At 26.4% G+C, this 18,352-nt stretch overlaps 1 protein-coding gene and 1 long non-coding RNA gene across 6 annotated transcripts; one reads left to right on the forward strand and one right to left on the reverse strand.

Moving 5' to 3' along the window:
* Nucleotides 1-781: 781 nt before the first annotated feature.
* Nucleotides 782-18,096, reverse strand: LOC126899480 (protein artichoke). 5 transcript variants are annotated; one of them, XM_050674446.1, is made up of 12 exons: nucleotides 12,608-12,790; nucleotides 10,912-10,933; nucleotides 6,827-7,061; nucleotides 4,860-6,279; nucleotides 4,589-4,712; nucleotides 4,313-4,509; nucleotides 4,114-4,250; nucleotides 3,458-4,049; nucleotides 3,222-3,375; nucleotides 2,930-3,133; nucleotides 1,842-2,717; nucleotides 782-1,457 (listed from the first exon to the last, which is right to left on the reverse strand). In XM_050674446.1, exons 3-12 carry the CDS (start codon nucleotides 6,982-6,984, stop codon nucleotides 898-900), a joined length of 4,422 nt encoding a protein of 1,473 aa, XP_050530403.1. In that variant the 5' UTR covers nucleotides 6,985-7,061; nucleotides 10,912-10,933; nucleotides 12,608-12,790; the 3' UTR covers nucleotides 782-897. The 5 variants fall into 5 exon arrangements, with proteins under 5 accessions (XP_050530403.1, XP_050530400.1, XP_050530401.1 ...); XM_050674443.1 differs by lacking the exons at nucleotides 10,912-10,933; nucleotides 12,608-12,790 and adding an exon at nucleotides 17,806-18,096; XM_050674444.1 differs by lacking the exons at nucleotides 10,912-10,933; nucleotides 12,608-12,790 and adding an exon at nucleotides 17,202-17,445.
* On the forward strand, nucleotides 11,453-16,584 carry LOC126899493 (uncharacterized). Its single transcript, XR_007702606.1, has 3 exons — nucleotides 11,453-11,683; nucleotides 16,252-16,425; nucleotides 16,485-16,584. It is a non-coding gene; the product is annotated as an uncharacterized LOC126899493 (long non-coding RNA).
* Nucleotides 18,097-18,352: the final 256 nt, after the last annotated feature.

Raw genomic sequence — 18,352 nt, forward strand, 5'->3', positions numbered from 1 at the left:
TATACTTGAATAATCTTTATAGATGTGATAGATAGTAGAAAATTTTATGACATGTTTTATCAACTTCATACTGAAATGATCAAAAGAAAAGAATCATTGACCGGAGAAAAATACCAGAGACTTTGTTCCCTTGGTTCATGTAATAATGAAAATATATTTTATGAAAATATCCCAGCAGGAGAAGATATTATAAAAAGCTATGGCTATGATATTGATCATAATACCGCATGTCACAATCTGTGCTATCATCATTCAAATAACTGTCCATATCCACTAGAGAATTTAGATGTAAACAATTGCTACCCCATGGAATACTACTACGATATTGCTGAAGGATATTATCAAAATCAACCATATTATATGTATACAGATAATTATCCAGAGCACCGACAAAATTTTATACCTTTTCAAAACAATTGCAATTGTTTTTGTATAGCCCAACAAAAATAACAAATACTAAATAATTTATAATTACAAAGTAAATGTCATAACAAAATTTTATGAAAAATTTTTATAGAACATTCATTAATAACGTTATATATTTTTATATTAAAGAAAATAAGCAATAAAAAATATATTTATATATATGCACGATAAAAAAAATTATTTTACATGGTTTTAACTAACTAATCAATTAGATTTTATATTATTGTATGACTTAACAATTATTAAAAATTTAAATTTAAATTCAAATGAAAAGCGCCATTTTTTCAAAAGTTATAAAATAATAAAATTCTAGTTTTCATTTAAGTTAATTAATTTAAATAAACAACAAAAAAAGTAATAATCCTATATTTATTAATTAATTGTGTTATAATTAATTTATCAACTATATTTGTTTAGTAATTTTAAATAATATATAATAACAATAAATTCTGAGTTATATAAGTTGTTTTATCATAAAATAAAAGAAACAAGGTGTACAATAACAGTCATTAAAATTACAACTGTTCCATTGGCATAGCTTCCACCTGAATCCATATTTCTACTGACATACGGTTCTACATTAGATTTGTTGTAGTTAGCGTAATACCAATCATTGGCTAAACTTGTCCGAAATGGAGTTGATCGAAATACATCCGATGATCTGGTTGGCAATGATTGATAAGCTTCTTGATTATTTGGGCTCTTAGGAAATCGGTGCAAGTTTTGATTTTGTGAAGTTAAATCTGGTTGTTTTGTGATTAGAGACTGTTGTTGCTGTTGAGTTTGATAGTGTTGTTGGTGATGATTTTGAGTTGTTGGGCTTAATGTAACCTTGACAATAGATGGTTTACCCGTAACTACCATACCACTTAATTTATCTGGTAGCTGACCACCTGGAGCTAGAAATCCAGTCAACGAGGTTGGCGTAGAACTAGTAAAGAAAATGTTTGATGTCGGTGTAATATAAGCTGCTATAGTTGAAGAATTTATCTGTTGCTGATCTTGTTGCTGTTGATAAGTTGTTGACAAAACTAAGTAAAAAATGTATAATATCAATTTTAAACATTTTTCTCATAAAGCATCTTACAATATAGTTAGATATTTATATGATGCCAAAGTTATAGTGAAATAGTAAAAAACTATGTTTGAATGTAATTACTGTTGTTATAGACATTAAAGCTTAAATTGCATGATTGCAAGTTTACTCATTTATAAATATTTTAAATAATGAAACAATCCATGAAAGTCTTAATACATTCATACAAATTCTTTGAAATTTCCTGTATGAATTGTATTTTTTATCTACTAAAAATATTATAAATATAAATAAAATTTTTAAAACAATTTAGATGGACTATATACGATAGTAAAGAAGCTGTAAATAAACATAGAGAAAGATTGTTGCTACAAGTTACCTGTGGTATGTTTAAAAGCATTCTCTGAATAAGTAGAAGAAACTGTACTTTGTGAAACACTTGAAGTTGTACTAGTTTGCAACGGACTATTGACCAAGTTCGAATTGGTCGTTGGTCTGAAGATTGTGTTAATAGCAACCGATTCAAATAAAGAATCTCTTGTAGTGCCATTGTAGATTTTTAGAATACTGGAGTTAGATGGATTATTGGAAACTGTTACTTGACGCATTGGAGATTCAGTTGTACTGCTATTGTGATAATACTTAGACGTGATTTTAACGATTTTGGTCAAATTTGTGTAGTCTGTCACGCTATGAACATTTGAATTATCATGTCCAAAGGAATCCTGACTATCAGCTGTCGTAGATGGAGTCATGGGCCTAAAACCTCCTATGCCTGGCAACATTGGCGTAAAGTTACCACTACTAGTACCTTCATCAACTATCATCGAAAATAGCGGCTTTTTAGAAGATGAGTTTCGTCGGCCATCTTTAAGTTTTTTGATATTACCTTTGTTCATTGTACCCCAAATGTTATTTAAATTCAATGGTGGTATGGGCACTCCAAAAAATGTAAATGCATTACCACCAGAGTTACTTGATTGTGGTTGTTCTTCTATATACGAATTCGAATCATTGCTCCGTGTACCTGCATATAAAGTAGGTGTGTCGCCAGCGACAAAGTGTGATAAAATAGCTGGAGATATAGTCGTTACGGATTTTTCAGTTGAAAAACCTCTCTGTACTTCCGGCTTTTCCTCCAAATCTACAGCCTCATCGTAGAAATAGTCGGTTTCCTCTGGCAAAGGTTTATTTTCTGTTACTTCCATATTATTCTCCACCCAAGATTGGACATTATTTGAAGTACTTGTATTAGCTAAACCAAACAAAAAAATATTTCACAAGGTATAATCATCAAAAATTAAATAAATAAAACACCCTTTTTCAAAAATCACAATATTATATATAAAACATTTTTATCGCCACATACAATATTGAGATAAATAAAAATAATTATAGGAATAAAACTTTGTAGAATAATTAGAAATAATTCAAGTTTTTTTTTGTAAATGTGTTGTGTATACTTACTATTTGGTACCAGAATTGATTCAATTTCACAACCAGGAATATGTTCCATAGGAATATTTAATTCTCTTTCATCACATTGTTTTGATGTGAATGTCATTTCTCTAAGAAGGGTACCATCTGTACATCTTGGACCGGACATTTCAGTTGTTGCCCTAAGCCAAGACTGTAGCCATTTCATGTTACATGAACAATGTACTGGATTTCCTATTTAATTTTTTTTTTTATTGTTGTTATTTATATTCATAATTAATATAGATCAGAGTATAATAAGATTAAATTGTTTAAAACTTACCATCAACCTCTAAACGAGAAATAGTAGGTCTTAAACTGTTGAAAGAGGTTTCTGAAAAAGATGTCATTTTATTATCTCGTAGACTTAACACCCTTAATCGATTCATTCCATCAAATGGATTTCCTATTATATTGCAAAGTCTGTTGTTGTCGAGCTATATATATATATACATATATATAATTATATTAATATAATCAAATGTATTAAGAATTTTTTACTAAGAAAATTATTCGCACCTTTAACATAATTAAGGAATGCATATTTTGAATACTTCTTGCTGCTATTTGTTTTAATTTATTATGGCTTAAATCAAGAACTTCGAGGCTTCTTAGAGTATTCAAGCCTGATTTTTCCATGCCATTCAATGAGTTGTGACTCAAGTTCAGCATTATTAAATTAGGCATACCCACAAAAGCATCACTAGCAATTTCACTCAGTTGATTTTCTTGTAACTCTATTACTTGTAACATTGGCAGATTTACCATTGAGGCACTAGGTAAAGACGTTAATTTGTTTCTAGCCATTTTTAAAATTATTAAACTAGGCATAGCTTGAATGCCATACGATGATAAAGTTTCCAAATTGTTTCCTTCCATTTCTAAAATAGTCAAATTTGGTAGTTGTTTAAATGCTCCTCCATTTAGTGAGTTCAATTTGTTTTCTGATAGATATAACTCTTTTAAAAATGGCATGGAAGAAACTGCTCCACTCTTCATATGTCTAATTTCGTTGTTTCTTAAATCGAGAGTTTTTAGAAGTGGGTTCACTGTCAATGATGAAGGAAATTCAGACAACGAGTTATGAGCAATGGATATTTCTTCTAGCTCCCTAATTATTAACAAAAAAATTAATGAACAACCTATTAAAAAATTGTATAATATATTAGTAATACTTATTCGAAGAGAAGTACGATTCATAAATCTCCGTTAACCTATTATGACTTATATTTAGTTTTTTTAATTTAGGGTTGTTAGATAAAAGTGATGGTTCTAAAAGTTCTAATCTGTTGCCCTTCAATGATAGTTCAGTCTAAACAAAATAAGAATAATATTATCACAGAGTAATCAAGTTAAAAATGACACAGTACTTACTAAAAGAGGTAATTCTTTAAAAGTATTAGCATGTATACTTAAAAGCTTATTGTCGTTTAATGTTAACGTTTCCAGTTGATTTAGACCACCAAAAGCTCCATTTTCTAATTTTTGTATAGAATTTTCACCTAAATAAAGCCATCGAAGTAAACTTAAAGCGATCAATGAATTTGTTGGTACTCTATGGATTCCATTCCCTACAAATTTTTTTTTTAATTTTATTATACCTTACATGTTATAATTTTTTTTATGGAATTTTTAAATTTATATTCATACCGGAAACATCAAGAAGTTTTAACGCAGGCAAATGTAAATCCGTTGAGCTATCACTTGGTAAATTCATAATTTTGTTATGCGATAAGTATAAATATTCAATAGCTCTGGGTAGCCCTCCAACAAACTGTAATAACAAGTATAAGATTTAATTGAGGTACAATTAATATTAAAAAAAATATTTAATAAGTTAAGATTTTTTTTTGTATAAAGATAGTAATAAAATTAATAAAAAGTAATGTATAATCATAGCTATAAGTATAATGTTACATACTTGATTAATTCTATTATAGCTCGCATCAAACTCATATAAATGATACAGATGTGTTAGTGTTAATGAATTTATAGAATCAATGTGGTTGTGTGATATATTTATGTGTTCTAAATTAGGCGTATCAATAAATGTAGTTGGATCCATTGACATGACCTCATTATGGCTGATATCAAAACGTCTCAAGGAAGGTAAAGTTGCTAACATTCGGCGATCAAGTTTATCAAACTTGTTGAATGAAATGTCTAATCCTTTAAGCATTGGTAAATTCCACAGAGGAGTAGCTAAGTAATTTGATAAAGAGTTATTAGCTAATCTCAATTCTCTTAGCAATGGCATTGCCGAAAACGTTTCTCTGCCAACTCTTTGGAGTTTATTATGTTCCAAATACAACATTTCTAATCTCGAGTGTCCCTGAATTGATCCATATACAAGGTCTTGAAGTTGATTGTGGCTTACGTCTAGAAACCGTAACCTCGGGAACATGTCTAATATTAGTCGAATAGTCATAGCATTATCTATAGAATTTTTGGATAACAAAAGTTCCTCCAAATTATTATCACGAACTGGACTGAACGACTCTGGATGAATATGACGCAGCTGATTATTGCTTATATCAATAAGTCTCAGACTGGGCATTCTATGAAAAGCGCCACGTCTTATGTCACCTATTAAGTTATTAGACAAGTATATATTACGCAATGATGGTATATCTACAAAGGTAGCTTCATTAACGAATTCAATATCGTTTCGATCAAGTCGAATAGTAGTAAGAGATGGAAAATCTCTGATAGCACTTCCAATATTTTGCGTATCTGATAATTTATTACCGACCAGAGATAACTCTATTAGAGCCGGCAAACGAGCGAATGCTCTTGGATGTAACCACGTCAAACCACAATCGGTAAAGTTAAGTAAAATTAATCTAGGTAAGTCCTGTATGGTACCCATATCCATTTTTTGCATTTTTGATGATCCAGTAATGTGTAATTGTTCTAAGAAAGGTAAACCTAAGAAATTACCCGGGGCGATATTTAACAACGAGGATGCTTCAATTTGAACGTATCTCAACCTGGCTAAACCCGATATAAGTGGCAATCTTGTTAATGATCCAGTGATTAAAGTCAAAGCCTCAAGTCGAGGTAATAACATAAGACTTTCTTCTGGGAAATTTCGTAACTCAGCTTCCACAATAAACAATTCCAGCAAAGATGTTTCTTGATCCGACAACCAATTAGAAGCAATTTTTTGCAATCCATTTTCTCGTAACATTAATCGAATTATTTTTAGAGTTGAAAAGGCTCTCTCAGGTATTGATGAAATGGCATTATTTTCTAAAATTAACTCATCGACTGGATCAGTGATTGATAAGGCTAATTGCTTCAACTCATCCAGAATCGTTGTCGAATCTCCATGACTACACCTTTAAATATAAAATTATGTATCTTGATATAATACTATCAGTTTTATACGAAAATAAATGATTGAAATAATATCGAAGAAATAAAACAAGCAATTATTATTGTATAATATCGCATAGCTACATTTTAATTATAGATCATAGTATTGAATTTTCATGAGAACGATTTAAAGTAAGTAAGTATAATGATGATAATTAGCATAATTTGTCAGTTAGTATATTCGTGAAAGTTGTTTTTAGTTTTGATATCTGATAACAACTTTGAAATATATTTTTGTAATTGATCTTATCAATTTTTCAGTATTTTATAGCTTGATAATACATATTATATAATAGTTCAAACACGATTGTATGGTTATGTGAATCATACAGTATTACAAACATTACTTTTACAGAAACTTATATTAGAATAAGAAAACAAAGATTACTTGAAAAGAAATGTATGTAAAATATTTCACGGACTAATTTAGTCCTGATAGATTAAATATATTATTTATTACTATATTAAATTATTTATTTAAAATATATCTATAGTGTTAATTAAACTTACCATATCTGTATCTCGTTATGCTGATTGGAACATTTACAGCGGCGGATAGCTTCATTTGTTAGCGGACAAGTTGCCGCATTAGCATATGGAGTTATTATTGTGGCAGCTATGATGATGATGATCCATAGCAATACCAGCAGTCCATCAGTGGACCGCATTGTATCGTCATGACCTCAACCACCCACAATAGACGTCATTTTCCATTGGTTTTAATAAAAAGTTTCCACAGAAATAACTATAGAAAAGTTAACATATGGTATTGTGAACAAATTATGAGAATAAAGATAATATTTGAGTCATGTGCAGATTTAGAGCATGGTTTAAAAAAAACAACATAGCAGAATATCATTTATATCAATAGGTCAAGTAAAAAATTATTCCTCGTCGATTAAAAAAAAATACACAAAGGTAATAATTTTTAAAAATTTAATTTAATTTAATTTTGAGTATCAAGTATAATTAGAGGTGTATGAAATAGAAAATATTGTAAATATGTAAATATATGTAAAAGTTAAGAAAGATATTTGTTTATATTTATTATTTTGCATCATCAAAATATTGTATACAATTATCTACAAAATATTACTCTAATAATGCGGCATGCATTATTTCAATTATTTTATTGATAGAAGCACTGCTATCTAGCTAAATATAAGTATATTTTTAATAATTTAGAATTCAATGAATAACTCGGTAAATAACTATTTTTTTTTATGGACCAATGATCGCCATGATTTTTCCACATTAAAATAAACATTATATATATTTGATAGTATATAATGGATTAAATACGCAATGTTATATCATTTTTATTTAAATCATTAATATTTAACATTAATTGAAAATTTTATCAATTAGTGTCATTTTGTAATAGATAATTAATCCGCACTATTTATTATAGTTAGATATGTAATATAATATTATAGCTACATTTGAAATTAGTTAATTCAATTATCTCCTAACTATTAATTCCTAATTCGTTTATAGCAGTCAATCTAGTATTACAATTAAACCTACTAATTTAAAAAAATAGATCATGCTGTAGTTAGTATTGAATTTTCAAATATAATGTCTTGTAAGACATTAATTTATGAAACCCATTAAATCTAAAATAAATTTTAATTTAAAAGTTCCCCGGCATCTTATTATATAATATTCAGAATTTTTGATTCAGTTTAATAAATAATTTAAAAAATGTATTTTAAACTAATTTGTGATATTTTTTTCTTTAAACAGAGATGTCTTTTTTTTTTATATTTTGTACACTTACTATCATTAAATATAATAATGAATGAATTTTTGGTTGATATTTGACAAAGAAAAAAATAAAATAAAACATTTAAAAGTAGATAATATAATTTCGTTGTACTTGACATATCTAAATAATAGATTAATTATGTTTAAAAATTATGACTAAAGCATTTGTAATTAACAATTAATTAAAATCATACAAATAAATTTTACGCATTTGATGCGTAAAAGCCTTTTTGCAACAAGAATGACACACATAACGACCACAGTTATCATTATCATCAATAAGGGAAAGTGTTACTGTGTGTTTTGAGCCGAAGTTCCTGCCGGTTCTTCTCATCCTACTGGCGGTTCTAATCAGCCGCTAGTCTTAAGTAGTGTAATAATTGTTTCTGTGTATACAGCTTAGGTTTTTTTAGAAATCGTCAAACAATAAAAAGTAATCTCATCTAAATTGCTTATATATTGTGTCAACAATATAAATATAACATTTCAGTTACTCTTTACAGACTTTCGGAAATAAAGAAACTTTAAAATTGTATTCAGCATTTAGTAATTTGCAGAATTATGAAAAATAGTTTCCTTAAAATTTAATTTAGTAAAGTTAATTCTAAAATATGTATAGTTTTATGTAAGTAAAGCTTTCAATAGACATTAATAATTTATTAACTAATGAAGAGAGTTTAAAATGAAATAATTCATACACAATTAATTTAATACAATAATTATTTGATACGAGAAACAATAAAAATAGTACGATTTAAATACATAAACTTAACACATTATTGGTGTTACAATAACTATAAGATTATCAATTTAAAAAAGCAAACAAATATGATAAAGATAAACAAATTATATGGAACGGTTATTTTCCAAAACAGGACAGTTTAAAGATAAATAGGAAAAGTTGCAAAGGACTCATCATCACGTTTGGACAGAAAAGAGAACGATTGAGGAACATTTAGACGATTATGACCAATTTTAGCCGAGAAAAGGATAATTTTTAATATATAAGATTCATAAATTACAAATAATGAGTGAAATACATACTATATTATATTATCATCATGATAAATTATGATAATAAATTAAATGAAATTGTTAGAAATAAAAATGTTGAAGTCTTATGCTTATGATTTTATAAAACTATTTATATTATTTAGCAATAGATTTTGCTTACAGTATTCTAGTTATATTTTTATTAATTTCAAACATTTAATACATACGTTATATGTATTACACGTTTACATATGTTTTTGTGTAAATTATTGTATTCACTTTTTATAACGCATGTTCAAGAAGGGAGCAATTGATTCCTTGAACAACCCAAATTTTGTGAACCGATATTTATATTATATATCCATCCACTTTAATCAAATAAACAATGCCTATTTTTTACGCATTTCATTAGTTATTTTAAATTAAATTATATTCAGCAGTTTTAAATCTAAACTTTTTATCCGTACCATTTACTCTGACAGACGCGGATACATTATTATTATAATGATAAAATATCATATAACTTGTATGTGGTGAGCACGGAACTACTTTTTTATTTGTAAAAAAAGTTATATTATATTTTACGCTAATCTTTTCGATAATAATGATTATTTTGATATTACCCTATTTAATATTAATATTTTTTATCTTTGTTCATTTTTTATAGTTTTCAAATAGTTACACGAATAATACGTGCGTTTATTAAATGGATACTTTTACCAATTGCTTGTCATCAATCATTTAACACAGAAATGATGATGTGCCATCTATAATTTTGAAGATCTATTATTTATGGTGTTTTAATATCAATATTTAAGAAACGCACATGCGATTTCAATATTAATAAATTTATTTATTTGGGCTTACACTCATATTATACGGTCGGAAGGTAATAAATACAATCGTTTTGCAAATAACGCTAGTGCGAAACAATTAAAAACAGTTAGTGGGTCGTTTTTGTTACTGCACGTTCATTTATTATTATTATGAAATTACATACATGTTTTCCAAACGTAAAAGTACCGCAATAATAATATCGGGCATAAGTTCCGGACAAGTTCATTGAGTGGAACCCTGAGTTTCTATTACAGTTGGAAGCAAGTGTTGCACAATGTATTAAGCCAACTATTCCGCTCACCTCACTTCGAATTTACAGATGGGCAGGGGACACGCGACTTTGAAAATTCCATTTAATATCCATGTATAGTTGACGTTTTTTATTTTTGCTTAATTTTGTGAAATGAAAATCCAGCACACAAATAGGATACGGTTAAATAGAAATTTGTGTCAAAATACTTTAGCTGTTTTAAAGTTAATTTTTTCACTGTTAACTGTACTACTATACTAACTTAAAAAGAAAGAAAAATAAATAAAATGGAGAGCGTTCTGAGAGTTACTATTTTATTGTTATAATAATATTATTTCTCAATGTATGATGAGTATGAGGGTTTGTAAAAGAGATAAAGAATGTAAGCAAAATAAAGTGATCTTTATTTATAAATATAAAATTTATTGTGATCAATTGTCACACTCTTTAATATCAATATTACCCACAAGTATTGACGGTTACCAAAGATAGGTGAGATTTAGTCAACTCGTGTGCCCAACCAAACTACTACGGTTGCTATTTATGAACCTTTTACTTAACTTCTGAAATATACACGTGTCAATGATCTAACTCTGCCAATTAACTTCGTACAAACATTAATTTATTAAATTTACTTAGAATATTTTTTATTATTGATAATCACTTGATTTTGTCCCTACTAAACTATGTACTCATAAAACTTAATTTTAAACCTTGTAGATTTTCGATAAAATAATTTTTTTCCTACCTTAATGTTTCCAATAAATACTCTGAAATAAATAAATGTTAATTTTTTTTATGAAATTTCAATATTCACTTCTTTTGCATATTTGTGGTGAATTGAAAATAAAGTGTGAATTGAGAACGACTGAGTGAATGAGATTGATTTAGTGAAGTGAGAGCATTCTGATCTCACCATCTGAACAACACCGGATCCAAAATGCTCATTATATTGGGCTTTATATATTAAATTCGATAGTATTTTCAAAGGCAAGAAATAATCATTCATTATTGTAATATTCTCCTGTGGAATATAAAAAAAATGATACCTCTTTTATTTCTCAGACCACAGAAAAGAGTACGCTACAACTATTACGCATATAATTCTGACCTTGGCCACTATGGGGTGTCCATGAGTCATTGTCTTTCTTACCGTCTACGAGGCACCACTAAAGTATTAAAAAAGGAAAATTAATTATAATAACTCTTTTGCGTTTATTGAAATACAGAATGATGACTTAATGTGCCTATAAAAAAGTATGACACATTCAAGACGAACATTTCCCGTTTATGACATTCGTGGTACATTATATAAGGGTTGAAGACCCTGTTTTTCCAATTAGTCACACATTCACTTTCTTGTCTCTTATTCTAAATTAACAATCTCATTTATCAAGTTAAACTCTTTAACATTATTCCCTACGTACTATAGCGTATTTTTTATACTGTGTCTTCATAGACTTAATACTTATCAAATATAAATCTACAATCGAGAATTCATCATCATCAGTGAATATCAGGTAAGAATAGTTTTAATACACTAACTACATTTATTAAGTAATAACCCTAACCTAATGTAACCTAAATATAAGACCACTACTGGTGACATTCTTTTAGTTATTACATTATTTCTTTATTAATCGTTTCGTAAATATTTATTACATTTTTGTCAAAAAGGAATTACATTTCATAATGTTCTACCGTTTGTTCTATACTATTATACATATTATTATTTATTATCTTATGTCTAAAACAATACTATTACATATTTATTATTTCCTGTTTCTTTTATATAATTAATGTATGTTTATATACAAAATTACATTGGTACATTGTTAAATACCTTTTAATTTCAAATAAAGTTCTTCATATGCAATTAATTTTGATTAACGAGTTTATTTTTATATACTTATGTCCTTAAAGTCATCAAAAAACATATACTATTGTAATTTAAAAAATTATTATGCAGCAAACATTAAACGAATTTTTAAAAATAGAAATGTAATAAACACAAAATAATAAATCAGTTCTTAAAAGAAAAAATGTATCTAATGACGCCCTCCCTGGAATAAATTCTGGATCCGCCCCTGATATAATGTATATATCATAACATCACTTAGATATTTTTACACATTTGAACGTTTATTAACTAGTCAATCGATCCCAATTTTATCTATAAAAATAATAAAGTAGGTAGCTCCGTCAGTTAAAAAACAAAGAATTTACTCCCCAAAAAATTAAAAAATGATGTATGTGACAACGCATACATACATGTAGTGTTTTTAAGAGTAAAGAGAAAATACATTTAACATTCTCAAAAATGTTCCTCTAATAAGCACCTATGGGCCTCACACAAAAAAAAGGATAAATAAAATATTATTTGATAGTTTTATGTATTATTTATAAAATGAAGTGTTTATAAATTTAATAAATAAAAACCAAACCTGCATGTCATTAATTTATGGAAACAATATTCTTATCCTGACATTCGTAATGTAACATAATAAAAATACATTTTTCTTATCTTTTAAATAAAAAAAATTTTATTTTGCTAAAATTTATAATACATAATGATTATGATAATTGACCAAGCAAGATCAAAAGGCCAGCAACTGCTCTACTTAGCCCTGCGAATACGTATGATAATAGTTTTAAATATACGTAGGTTTATACTTGACTATTATGGTACTTCCCATTACATTAGTTAAAGTATTTGCAAAGAAGAATTTTTATTGATTAGTTCAAACCAAATAATTAAAAACAAGTACATAATGTATAATAATAACTCAACTTTTGATCACAATGAAAAAGTGATTCATTTATCATAACACTACAATTTTACAACTTAACGCAATTAATAATAACTAGTACAGTGTATACTTGTTTTTCGCCCATAAAGAAAATTTTGATTGGTAATACATAAAAACACTACAGTGACATAATATTTAAACAAATGAGTACTTCAATAGAAAAATTTTACCGATAACCATATGTAATGTTATATAACAAGAAACATTTTAGTATTGTTTGATTAAAATAATTGTTATCTAAATACAATTGTTTTTGTGACACGGATCGAAACGAAATAATTTTCTTTTTATGTTTGTGATGTTATAACTAGAGTTCACTTAAAAAATTTTTGATCGGAAGCTTAGTTTAGAATCGAATATTATGGTGACTTATTTGTTGATGCCTTCAACATAAATTTCAAATATTATCATCAATGTATTAATTAAGAATTCTATATTATCACAATATTATATTACCAATATGAATTCTTAGAATTTGCGAAAATTGAATATAATTTGTTTTCTTTTTACATTCGTAATGTATTTGATTTAAATACGTTTTATGGTAAAACATCAATAAAAAATAATTTTTGAAGTGGTTGTAAGATATTAATAAGATCAATATTTGTAGGACTATTAAAATTTTTAATTATCATTAATTTGTATGTTATAAATGAAAATAATAATTAGAAAAATTTCTACAGTAAAGTAATCAAGCAAGTGTATCTCAAATTTTATTTCTGTGAATTATTTTATTAATTATAAATTTATAAATAAAATAATAAATAATAAATTTATTAAAATAAAGATATTCGTTAATTAATATACTGATAAAATTGATAAAGTTTGTGATCACTGTAAGGTACAATTATTTTGTACAGCAAATGTATAATTTCCTATTGAATTCGCCTTTACTAAATTTACTAGACAAATGCATTCAGAAGTATCAAATATAAAAATGAATTATTATTATTATTTTGAAAGATTCTAAAACTATAACAGAATTTAATTTAAAGACATTCCCTCAAGTACCCCATAGAAAATATTTCTCAAACTAATTTCAAGGATTAACTAAAAACATTTCATGACGTCTGATCATACAGCACATATGTTACTTAATATATAGTTACATAATTTTGATTTTTGATTGCGACAACAAATTTAAATATACGCAATAGAACTCTACTTTAAATTCATTCTTACTTCATTTTTCAAAATAAATATTAATATAATATATAAAAAATAACTGACAAAAGGTCATTTAACTGTTGATTATTTAGTAAAAATTAAAATGGGTAAACATCTAGTTTTAAACTAAATACCTATATATACATATATATATATATATATATGTATATATTTTTTCAATTATTGAATTTTAAAAAAATTGAAAAATTGATATCAAAAAGAGTTAATAATTAATTTTTTGTTCTTATAATTATTACACTTTATTATAATCATTAAAATTGAAAATACAATTTCATTTTCAAATATTTTATTTTTGAAACATCATTAGAGTGTGAATACTGTTTTTAGAGTAATTTAGAATAAGAATTAATGATATTCCATTGATCTGATTGTAACAAAACGTATTTATAAATATTTCTTAATAAAAATACAACTATATTCGATCTAACTTAAATATTAAATAATTAATTTCAATATCACAATGACTGTTATATGATTTCGTAAACAATTTTGAATACAAAAAGCTTGTATTTACTTGTTGTAGTTATATAGTTTTATTTTTAATTTGAAAATAAGAGCGAAATTTTTTTAAATAAAATCGAGTAATCTATCTATTTGTGTGAAATTTTGAAACAAATATTTTGGCGTTGGTAATTTTTATAGATATACATCCATTGAATAAATCAGGTAGAACAAAACTTTGATATAGAAAAATAAAAAATATGTTTCCTTTCTTTACACATTTACAATTTACTAAGTAACACCAATTTTAGTAGATAAATATACATTCCATAAAAGGAATATAATAATATAACCCTCATATAATGAGACCGCCTCCTAATTTTTTTCTTTAAAATTACAATATAGTTATGAAATTAAACTTGATATTATTGCATAAATAGGGCGATTTTTTCTTTTAAACCTTCCAAAATAAAATCCTGGTTTTGTAAATATACTAAAAAAAAATTTATATGCTTCATTAAATTATTGACTTAACTCTAAATCTAAACCAAATTTTAGCAGAATCATAAATATTGTTTTTAACTTATGCCTGTAAATGAACTTTTAACACAAAATTTAAAAAAATTATTTTTGTGCAATATTTTACCTACAAATCGTTTCAATTTATTATTATATTTGCAATAAAAAAAAATTATTAATAATTATGTCCCAATAATAGACTATTTTTTCAAAGTATGCCCTTAAACAAGGTGTCCCATCAGGTTTTGACACCCTTAATAAGTTGGTAGCAATCAAATAGGAGGGCATTAAGGGAATAAATTCCTCCCATTGTCACACTCTTTTTGACAGTTTTGTAAAATTTTCATTATATATTTTATGTTTTGGAGACTTTTAAATAATTCGAAAATGATCTAATAAATCACATTTTTTTATTGTATGTTTCAATCATAAATGTTAATTTAAGGGTTAATAACACAAATAATTACTATAATAGTAATACTAACAACCTTGAAAATCATCGGATTTTTGTAGAAGAAAAACAATGAGACTCCCTTGTCAGTAACATAATCACCCATATATGAAATTCCACCATTAAAAGAACATGGAATTTTTGCGTGACAATAATTACAAATTTAATAGGAGGCTCAAAATTTATTTATACATATTTATAAATTTTCTTTACATATTTTTTAAATATTGCTATTTGAGCAAAATTTTATATTATTAAAAAAATTTTTTACATAGACAATTTATTCAATTTTGATATTAACCATTTAATTATAAGTTATCTACAAATTTACTCAAATGAACATTATACTTTAATTTAAAATATATATTACTTACCAGACATAGCATTATTTTTAGCTATCTTAAGAGATGTTGTTTTAAAATACTTAAAGTTCGTTTTTCACAATAATATGAACTTAATTAAATTAATAATTCAAAAAACAAAAATTAAAACCACATAATATAAACAGCATAAATATTGAAGCTCATGTTTCAAAAAAAAATAAAAACAAATTTGAATTTGTCCGAATACGTTGGTTTTGGCTTGTAATACAGTTGCTTGTGTAAACACGATTTTTGTACTCCTATATAGAAGCGAACATGGCACGCGACTGATTTTAATAATATTTTATTCTTTATAGGAGCACATATTTCCAACGCATGCTTCACTGGACCATGAAAGATTTCCCTACTGCTAGCACGAGCTGCTCTAGTTTTTATTGTGGAGCTGTTTAGTCGCGAGATCACCGGATACTGTCTATCAAGAGGAAGAGACTACAATATCTTGGTCGCAAAAAATGTCACCAATAACAATAGTAATAGTATTACACATTACACATAGAATAATAAATACACACGGAAATTATTTTTGCAGTTATGCAGAATCCATCTTATAATAACAATGCCATAATAACAGGATGAGTTTGATAACGTTGCAAACAATCACATTAATTAATTAGTGAAAATTAGACAACATGTAAGAATGTTAATAAACAATTCTTTTAATAACACATCAGGTATTTTATTATCTAGTTGTATATTTTGCATTATTAACATATAATATCGTTGTTTTGAGACATTCTTTAATTCAATATTACAAATCATGCCATCTAAGACATAAAAATTCACCTATTTTTTAATGACATATCTAAAAAAAATAATTTTCAACTTATGGAATAAATTTAGTGTACCTTTAAAACATGGAAAATAAATTACATAAAAATTTACTAATGATTTTTTTAGGAAAAGGAGAAATTTAATTTATACTTACCAAATATTTTCCTATGATTAAACCTACTCAAAATAATCGATTAACAGCAAACCTAATTATAGTAGATGAACTAACAATTTGTTTAGTTATTTAACTAACTAAATAAAATATGATTATTATAAATAGTTAATTAGATATTTTTATATTGGCGTTAGCAATTTTTTTTCGTGTACTTTCAATAATCATCTTAAATGTGTTGACTTTAAAACTTAAAAAAACAACTTAAATTAATCTAAATTAATTTCAGGTTTACCCAACCAAGTTAAGATTATTGTCAGCTACTATGTAGTATAATTAATTAAAATAACTATGCAAATATACCTAGGTACACGAATACTCTTCAGATAGAGTAGATGCTCACTGAAAATTGATGAAACAAATCTACCATTCCAAAACAAGACAATTTTAAATTATTTAATCGTTCACCTCGTTTGACTCAATGAAATATAACAATTTAATAAATATCAAATATTCACTTATCTAATCTAAGTACACTGCAATTTTATAAATCATTCTCTTCAGAATGAATTAGTTGTAATCTTAGGTTTTTCTACTTTACTATTAGTAATAAAGTATATTACATGGCTTAGTAATATTAAATGACTCAAAGTTGTTCGTCAGAATCGCTGTATGAAACTTCATGTATGTTTTCGGCAATAACGTCTTTACATTTTTTGTTTATATATTTTCTTTGACAAATACGTATTTTTTTAAATGAGCACGCCTGTAATTTTTCTTATTGATTTCTTGAAGAGTTTTGATAATAGCAGAAGAAAGTACCGAAAGAAGCTGTTCCGACGGTTGTTGTGTAACATAAGTATAATTTTAACAAATATCATAGACCTACATGTATACGTCTATTCATACTACTTGAATTATATGAAAACTTAATAAATATCTTTTATACAGACGATATTCAACTTACATTAATTTTTCGTAAGTCACGTCCTCGTCAAAATTGCGTTTAGCGCTTTTGCTTATTACAATCTCATTGGACGCTCAATGCTTTGATTCCTCAATTGACTTTATTTGAATTGGTAAAAATTCATATTGGTTGGAGTGACCATCTTACAATTGGGTTTTAAACTAACTGATTTTACTTTGGCACTATATGAGTGATATCGTACTGTGCTCGAGAGTAATCATCGTAATTGAAACATTCATCAGACAAAGACATCAATACACATTAATGATACAATTAAGTTTTTAAAAAACAATCATTACAGATATCAGAGAATTTCTAATGTTGTGACAAACAGATACTGTAAACATTATGAAGTATATTAAGTTATACATCGTCATTGTAATTGCAATACTGCGTAACTAACACTTTTTTGAATATGAGGTGTTTTATCATTAAATATATATTTATTTTCTATTATTTGAAGTTTTGTAGTTACAAATTATGAACTAGCAGCCAAGTTCAACAAGTTAATCTTCTGAAGTTTCTATGATTATAAACTTGTTAATCG

The sequence above is a fragment of the Daktulosphaira vitifoliae genome, unplaced genomic scaffold (genome assembly GCF_025091365.1).
Source record: "Daktulosphaira vitifoliae isolate Bord-2020 unplaced genomic scaffold, ASM2509136v1 Scaffold_2, whole genome shotgun sequence".
NCBI classification, from domain to species: domain Eukaryota; kingdom Metazoa; phylum Arthropoda; class Insecta; order Hemiptera; family Phylloxeridae; genus Daktulosphaira; species Daktulosphaira vitifoliae.

Bases quoted from the DNA above. Each gene is read 5' to 3' on its own strand.
- LOC126899480 (XM_050674443.1), bottom strand. From the start codon at position 6,984: ATGCGGTCCACTGATGGACTGCTGGTATTGCTATGGATCATCATCATC. The intron at 4,713-4,859 runs GTATGTAACATT...TTGTTATTACAG, and splicing joins GCTATAATAGAATTAATCAA to TTTGTTGGAGGGCTACCCAG. The intron at 4,510-4,588 runs GTATGAATATAA...AAAAATTTGTAG, and splicing joins AAAACTTCTTGATGTTTCCG to GGAATGGAATCCATAGAGTA.